At 39.0% G+C, this 9,047-nt stretch overlaps 1 protein-coding gene across 1 annotated transcript in view; it reads right to left on the bottom strand.

Moving 5' to 3' along the window:
• Positions 1-239: 239 nt before the first annotated feature.
• LOC127451644 (very-long-chain enoyl-CoA reductase-like) overlaps positions 240-9,047 on the bottom strand; it is a 13,218-nt gene continuing 4,410 nt past the window's right edge. Inside the window, exons 5-11 of the mRNA XM_051716486.1 lie at positions 7,148-7,263; positions 6,788-6,893; positions 4,063-4,135; positions 3,883-3,926; positions 3,724-3,781; positions 3,549-3,637; positions 240-2,882 (exon numbers count right to left, since the gene is read on the bottom strand). Coding sequence (XP_051572446.1) covers positions 2,709-2,882; positions 3,549-3,637; positions 3,724-3,781; positions 3,883-3,926; positions 4,063-4,135; positions 6,788-6,893; positions 7,148-7,263 — 660 coding nt within the window. The 3' untranslated portion in view covers positions 240-2,708. The remainder of the gene's footprint in view (positions 2,883-3,548; positions 3,638-3,723; positions 3,782-3,882; positions 3,927-4,062; positions 4,136-6,787; positions 6,894-7,147; positions 7,264-9,047) is intronic.

Here is a 9,047-nt window from a genome sequence, read left to right as displayed (position 1 = left end):
AAACATTCAAGGGTATGTAAACTTTTGATCAGGGCCATTTGGGTTATTTCTGTTATCGTTATGATTTAAAAAGGAGCCAAACAACTATGTGATAATAAATGGCTTCATATGATCACTATCCTTAAATAAAAGACAGTTTTTTTGCATGATCAGTCATATTTTTAAAATCAATGCCAAAATTTAACAATTTCTGCCAGGGTATGCACACTTTTGAGCACAACTGTGTGTGTGTGTATATATTGCAGAAAGAAATGCTTTAGGGACATTAAGATATTTTGGATTTTGTGACATTATTTTCATGACAATTAAAGGGATAGTTTACCCAAAAATTAAAACTCTGATCATTTGCTCACCCTCATGCCATCCCAGATGTGTCTGACTTTCTTTCTTCTGCAGAACACAAATAAACATTTTTAGCAGAATATTTCAGCTCTGTAGGTCCATACAATGCAAGTGAATGATGACCAGAACTTTGAAGCTCCATAAAGCACATAAAGACAGCATAAAAGTAATCCATAAGACTCCAGTGGTTAAATCTTTATCTTCTGAAGTGATATGCTAGGTGTGGGTGAAAAACAGATCAATATTTAAGTCTTTTTTTTACTATTAATCTCCACTTTCACTTTCTTCTTTTGTTTTTGGCAATTTGCATTCTTTGTGCACATCGCCACCTACTGAGCAGGGAGGAGAATTTATTGTAAAAAAGCACTTAAATATTGATCTGTTTCTCAACCATATGTGCTTTCTGGAGCTTAAAATATTTGGTACCTATTCACTTGCATTGTATGGATCTACAGAGCTGAAATATTCTTCTAAAAATCTTCGTTTGTGTTCAGCAGAAGAAAGAAAGTCATACACATCTGGGATGGCATGAGGGTGAGTAAATTATGAGAGAATTTTCATTTTTGGGTGAACTATCTCTTTAAGCACAATTTCCCCCAAAATACTAATTACTGTAACGCATTTAGATATTGTACTTTTAAGATGTTGTAATATCTATGTTATTCCCAATATTCTCAATGGTGATTCTCACTAGTTTGACTTTACTTTAATAAATTAATGTCTTACTGTATTACAGATATATATATATGTTTAATAAATTACATTATTTCTTTCAGTACAGTATTAGTATTTTTTGCATTGCGGTAATGAGAATTGTGGAGGGGAAATGTGCTTAATCATCATTAAAATAATGTCACAGTGTAATATGTCCTAAAAATATGCTTTATTTTCTTTTAGCAAAATATAATTTATTTTCTTTTCAGGGTGAAATATGACCTAGACATGTTCTTGTTTAGTTTTACCCAGGTAGTGTAACCATAAATCTACGCACTCAAGAAAAGAAATCACATAAAACTGTTACTTGTTACTATGTACATCAATCAAGTGACATGATAGATATCTGCTAACATCAAATTAATTAGTTTCAGTCCTTTCTAAGAAAGAAACTACCACATCACATCTCACTGTATCACATATCAGACAGAAAGAGTCACTTATGATCTCTAGGTTGTGATAATTTGTCAACTAGTTGAGTGTCTTTATGTACCCATATATTTGCACCATTTTCTCTGTATTCAGATGTGTACAAACAATAAAATACATTTTTTATTTATTTATGAGTATTGAAATAGAATGGCTTCTTTGGTATAACAAAAATGCATTAAAATATATCATAATGTACTACAGTTATTTTAAACATTAATATGATATATTAAGATTTGTATTTGTATAAACTAGTAAAATACTGACTTGTATCTGTAAACTAATGTTCTCTTGTACAAGCTGCTCTAGGACAGGGTAAGTTCACAGCAATCTGAACATTGATGAAGTTTTGGTATAAAAAAGCATTTGTTTTATAGCCACACTCAAACGGCCCACCTGTTGACCAGTGACAGTTAACAGGTTTAAAATGGGCATGTAAGACAGCCTCTGTAGCACCCCCATTTTCAACTACAGTCACCAAAATTGGTACATATATAGATCTCATCAAGTTGGACAAATTTTAGGATTATAATTACTAGCTCTGCCCAACAGGAAGTCGGCCATTTAGGATTTTTTGAATATTGCAGTCTCTGAACTTTTAAATACTCCTCCTAGGGGATCCATGAGACTGCCACCACATTTAGACAACATTATGCCAAGACATTGCAAACAGATTTTGAAATATAGAATGGTGTTGCCATGGTGAGGCATTAAATTAATGGTGAAAATGGGAAACAAGAAGTGTCATATCTTCTGTGTGCAATGTGGGATTTAAATCAAAATTAAAATGTAGGTTGCAGGCCAATTGTATGGATTTGACTATTTTGGGTCATGGACATAGCACCACCACCACCTGGCAGCAGGAAGTGTGGCTCTTACAACAGACTTTAAAATAGTTCTCTTATATTTACCCAAATTGCTTCAAAATGTCAAATGCCAAATGCATGTGTCCACCATTGTTTTCCTAAAGCCAACATGTGGAAAAATGACCCATGGTGCTTGGGCCCGTCATTGCTGCTTGCAGCTATATTTTTATTTGTAGTTCTTGCTCAGTTTTTAAACCCAACCACATAAGGTTGTGCTTTAATAAATATTCAGTACCCCGATGGAGAATGTTCACCTCCAAATCCGACATGCAGTCTTTGCAATTCACTTTGAGATGCCATAATGTCCACTGACTGGGATTAATGAGTATTGCGGATTTTAAGTGGCATTTTGTCCTGTTACAGAATGAACGGTAAGATAGGGGAGCGCAGTGTGGGATACTCTTTGAACTCTTTCAGGTAGCTGCGATGTTTCCCTTTGGCCCAAACGGTCATCTGTATGAATCCCACTACAGTGAAAAACAACACGGGGACACACTGAGTCATCAGAGTGAATCCAAGCCAAGATCCCACCTGCAGAAGAAAACACACAGTTCTGATTCAGCTACATATTCAATCCACTGTACAACTGTCTGTTATTCACTCTCTGTGGCCAGTAGGGGTCAGAATTTCATTTTTGTAAAGGGGTGTTCACACTGGACGCATCCTTGCATTCAAAAAAGTCCGAGTTTTTACATTTCACAATGTTGTATTTTGGTTTCAGTTAGGTCATAACGTTCTACAAACCACCCATAAAATAAAATAAAAATGTAACCATAAAATTATCTGCAGTTTACCTATTTGGATTAAAAATTATAAATACCAAAATGCAACTTTGATCAAAGTTACATTTTAGTCGCAAATACATAGCATTATATATAATATCTTAAATCAAACACTCTGGAAACATAGTAAAAATACTTACCTGGTGGGTTTTCTTTAAGTGGCCTCAAAATGTAAATATAAGTTATTTTTACCACGAAAACAAACTAGAATGTTGTGTATGATTTTATTTAGGTTTTTAAAAAATATATATTCTATAAATTTAAAAAAGTGTTTCAAAAACATAATAAAAATATATAGAACAGGCAACACAACAGTTTTATAGAACACAAGAACACATCCTGGGCGAACTACCCTTAAGATTGCATGAATTAAATCAGTGCTACTCTAATTGCAACCACTCAGACAGCGTCTTACCTCATATGTGTAGTTTGGGCATGTTACAAGTGCAAATATCCATGTAAATGGATTCTTGGTTGGATACGGAATCTTCTTCATCTTGGAACCTTCATACAAAACAAGTACATTTTTTTATTTTACCAAAACCAAAGTCTTTTGACTCAAGATTTGTTGTTTATTTCGTAGATCTTACCAGGCTGTTTGAGATTTCGCAGTACTATGTGAATCGAGAAGTTTCCCAGTTGACAGAACTGTTGAAATCACAAATCAGTATATGAAGAAAGTTGATAAGTCAGATAATGAAACAACACATTATAGGAATATCGTGCCCAGTGGAAAGACAGGTGCTTACTAGAAATATTCCAAGTGCTGTTTTCACCTGTTTTTCCCCATAATCTGCATGTAAACAGATTCAAAGATTGACTTAGGACAGTAGTTCAGCGAATTCACAGAATTTACTATTTAAAATATGAATGAATATCATGAAAATAAAAAAACAGCACAGGGCAGTTATGAGTGAGATATTACATACATGGTGGTGTGTAGAGTGGGTGATTGATGTAGTAAGCCATCCATGCTGCAAAGCACCAGTAATAGGAACAGTTCTGTTGAAGAAAGAATACCAATGATGCACTGTTATTTACAGATGCCCTGTTTTAAATATATATACTAAAATACTTTGCTTTTCATTTATCTCAATAGTTATTTATTGACTTTTATGACAGTGTTTTTATGTTGACCTGACAAAGACAACAAACTTTCATTCTACATAAACAGTTTAGGGTTTTGCCAAAATCTCTGAAGCAAGACCAAAATTAAATTCGCCTAGGCGTGGTCACATTTACATTTACACAGATAAATTCTGCGGGTGAAGAAGGCGTGGGAGGACATTGAGCGTGTGTGAAACCAGCAACAAATTAATTGTCAAACAGCCTCATTTTAATGTTGCACTTTATACTCTGTGAGAGTGAAGTTAAAAAGAAACTTGCCACTAAAATTATCCATTGTGAATATTCAGTGTAGCTGTATACGAAACACCGCCCACACAGGGGTCACTGCAAAACTAAGCAACTTCCTATTGGTCAACACGGCGAATTCACCTGTCAAAGTTCACCAAACTTGAACTCCACGTGTAATTCTTCGCCACCCGCGCAAAATTCATGATAGCGCGGACTCCTATTTCACCCACGGAATTTCACAGTGCGAAGGTAAATGTGATCGCACCTTTGCAATGATGACGACATGCAGTGCCGTTTTTGTTCCCTTACGACTCAGTACACTTGACATTGCGTTTGCTAAAGCATATGGGGAGTGTCCTTCCACACGACCTAGTTGAAACCTCTCTACAATAACGGCAATATTCTAATATTGGCTATGGTATTTGTGTCCCGCCCTTTTAGACGCAAAGCTGTTTGCTATAAATGCAGGTTCACAAACACCATTCCTCAGAATTTTCTTCCTTCAAGACATCGACTACACGAGTCAGCGGGCGGGATCTTCATGGCAACGAGAATACTCTCTGCTCCCCTGCAGTGTTCCGGCGAACATCACACCGCCTTGCCGCATGACGCTTCACTGGTGAACGGGCCGCCTTCAGCATCCTGATTCCCTGCAGCGTTTCGGCAGGAGTTGTGTATCCTTATAAGCAATTGTATATTTTTATATTGTGTGTATATATATATATATATATATATATATATATATATATATATATATATATGAGTTGATTGTTTGCATCTTGTTCCGTAAGTGTTCCTAGTGTTGTTGTTCCGTAAGTGTTCCTAGTGCGAGAGGCACATCCCTTCATCAGATCAGCATGAGAGCTGCATTCACTGTCTGGGCTATGCCCACGCAGAGTCAGCTCTCATGGAGACAGACTGCCCTCACTGTGAGGGTATGAGTCTCAAGATGCTTCACTCGCGAATCGCCCTCCTTCTGAGGGACAATTCAGCCTTCCGCGCCTTCCAACTTGCCTCTTCTGTGACACCCGAAGGATCACACGAGGAGGCATGTTAGGGCCGCGAGGTCGAGCAAGATGAATTTGTGGTGGTCCTCATGCCGGCACACGCCCCACGAGCCCCTCAATCTCCATGTAACGTGTCTATGCCGATACATTATGTGCGTGAAGAGCTCTGGCCATTCACAGGAGCGCACGGCCTCGTCTCATTCGGCGGTTCTGACGCTGAGGATGATGACGATGTCATGTCTCTTGCTGCATCAGGTGAGTGGTCAGTGGATGACGCTACCGCCCCTTCCCCCAGCGAGGGCGAGGAGCGTATACGCCCCACTGACAAGGAGTTGCTTTGCGTCCTTTCAAGGGCAGTCGAAGAGTTCGATATCAAGTGGTCTCCTCCAGAAGCACCTACACAATCCCGCTTTGATGAATATTTTCTGCAGTCCAGACACCGTCAAGCGACCGTGTCCTATAGATCTGCCCCATTCTTCCCTGAAGTTCATAGCGAAATGTCAAAATCCTGGTGTGCACCCTATTCAGCTTGCCTGCGCAGTGATTACATCCTCTCTAATGTGGATCACGGGGAAGAAAACAGATATGCCCAAATAACCCTGTTAATACTGTTCCCCTCTTCCCACTGCTGTTTGTCGGGAATGGAATATTGTTGTTCAAAATGTTGTTCAATATGTTGCTTTCTGTGTCTCACATTAATCACATCCAATAAAGTTTGCACATTATGCACAACCGCTTTCCAATGGTGAGCGGGACATTATATCATGTATGAACATACAAAGGTTGCAAAAAGAGAACAGCGCTCGCACGAGACGCTCACACTTTTTCAACAAAGGGCTTTCCCACTTCAAGCCCACATATTTTGCACAACCGCTTCCCAATGGTGACCGGCGCATTATATCTTGTAATGAATTACAAAGATTTCAAAAAGATTACAGTGCTTGTTGCACATGCACGAGATGCTCACGCTTTTCAATAAAGAGCTTTCCCTCTTCAAAGCCTCACATTATGCGCAACTGCTTCCTAATGGTGAGCAGCGCATTATATCATGTTATGAACATACCAAATTGCCCTCTGTCCCGTTGTGTGGACGAGTGGCGAGCTGTTACAGGTATTTCCGACTGGGTGCTAAAAAAAAAGGCGGGATAATCCATGGGGATCCGTTTCATGTCGGGTGGTTCTTCGCCTCCACGTCGTGCATTAATATAGTTGAATGCCCACCTAGCCGTGGATTATCCCTTACATATATTTTATCTGAAACAAAACAACCCCAAATGCAATACAGACTCACTTTGAAAATATTGCGTAGTGGCATGGTGCCGTGGCAGAAGCGATGGACGAACATCGTCTCCAAGATTCGCTTCACATAATGTAAGGTGTGACACACACAGGCGATACTGTGGAGAAGAGACAGAAGCCCATGAATAGACCAACAAGGTCAACAAGTTCAGTTTAATAGATCATAAAATCAAAGTTTATTCCTGAGAGATGTCAATCAAAACACATTGCAACATAATTCCCAAAATACCCTTCTGGGTCAGAATATGGGTTAGACAGCAGGTCAGGTGTTAGAAGACACTGTTCCCACTGTCTATGAACTGAATCCAACAGATTGAGAGCAAAAGTATTCTTAATGAGGACTGATACTTACTGCACAACCCAATGGTCACTGGTGGTGAATTCATACTTGAGAGCATAGATAAAAGGCAGTCTAAAATAAAACAGCAGGTATATGACAAGTGGTCCAATGCACTCGATTAAGAACACCTGCAAGAAAGCAAACACACATACATTAATAGGGATAGACAACACACTCTCATAATGATATGTCCCTATAGCGACTTTTTGCCAGTATCCCTAATGTGTTACCCTTTGTCCTCTTTTCCTGAGGATTTCAATACTTTACCCAAGGCTGAATCTTGAAACCAAATGAATTCTGATGGTGTCATCATTTATTTATTGCTTTATTTGAGTATTACTTATTTGCTCATTATTTTGTTTGTCATGGGACACAAAAGGAGTTTTTAGAATGTCTAAGGTCCGGCTCAAAAAAGGTGAAAAGCACTATAAAAAATTATCATAAAAATAATCCATGCAATTTGTGCACTGTATTCCATATCTTTTGATGCTGTGTGAGAAACAGTTAAAAATGTAAGCCATTATACAGCAATCAGCGTTTCCATCCACTGTAACAGAGGTAGACTGATAGATCGGTTTAACCGATTAATTGTGCTGGTAATTGCTTATTGGAATTAACGGTTATCATCAAAAATGAATGGGGTTTTTACTTCCGGAACCAGACTGTTGCGCTCTATAACAGACAAAAATGTTAAAGCAATTAAATAAGTTTCCTTTTTTTTTCTCTCCCCCTTTCGGAATGCCCAATTCCCAATGCGCTCTAAGTCCTCGTGGAGGATGAATCTCAGTTGCCTCCGTGTCAGAGACCGTCAATCCACACATCTTATCATTTGGCTTGTTGAGCACATTACCGCGGAGACATAACGCGTGTGGAAGCCCACACTATTCTCCGCGGCATCCATGCACAACTCACCACGTGCCCTTCCGAGAGCGAGAACCACATTATAGTGACCACAAGGAGGTTAACCCAACGTGACTCTACCCACCCTAGCAACCGAGCCAATTGGTTGCTTAGGAAGCCTAGCTGGAGTCACTCAGCACGCCCTGGATTCGAACTTGCGACTCCAGGTGTGGTAGTCAGCGTCTTTACTTGCTGAGCTACCAAGGCCCCCCGCAATTAAATAAGTTTTGTATTTATGTAATTCTGGGAATTTTGTGATATTTTTCGAAGGGTTGCATTTTTATTTTGTGTTCAATGATGCACTTTTTAAAGTTAAATCCTCAATAAACACGTTATTTGCACGCACCAGCAACCCCGCCCTCCAGCCACCGTACAACACCGTTCACTGGTGGTGATTTGGCCCTTAACCACCATGGTGGTAAAAAAATTCCACCGCAACAGCCCTACCCCGTGGGACTCAGGATGGGGTGGGCATGCCGGGCTACTCGTGCAGAAGGTGATTAGGAGGTGAATGGGATCAACACCTGGGGGGAATGGGGCCAGAGAGATTACATGTACTGAGAAAGAGGATTGCATACTGGGGAGGTGAGAGAAAACTGAACCACAGGACTGTACTGTACAGCCACTGACCCCAGTTTTACATGTGCTGCCTAGATACAATTAACTTTTCACCCTATAACACACATCTATAAAAGATTAAACAAAGATAATAAAAACAGATAGATCCCACTCTAAATTCTAATTGGATGACCAACATTTAAAGCCGTTAAAATAAACGCACACCTGTGATGATTGCATTACTGCCACAAGTTGCTACGTTGCTTGGCAACTGCTAACAGCCTACAGTTGGGCTAATGAACTACATTACTTGGAGGAAAGACTATTTATTCAAATTTTAAAAATATAAAAAACCTATGTAGGTAAAGTTTGTTATGAAAACTTTGATGTTGGCATGACAAAACCCTTTTTAAAATAGTTTTAAAAGTTTTACAGGTTGTACAAGTTTTACAGT

Source organism: Myxocyprinus asiaticus, chromosome 14, assembly GCF_019703515.2.
Source record: "Myxocyprinus asiaticus isolate MX2 ecotype Aquarium Trade chromosome 14, UBuf_Myxa_2, whole genome shotgun sequence".
Taxonomy (NCBI): Eukaryota; Metazoa; Chordata; class Actinopteri; order Cypriniformes; family Catostomidae; genus Myxocyprinus; species Myxocyprinus asiaticus.
The sequence above is the reverse complement of the archived record's forward strand: the minus strand, read 5'-3'. Positions and strand labels throughout refer to the sequence as shown.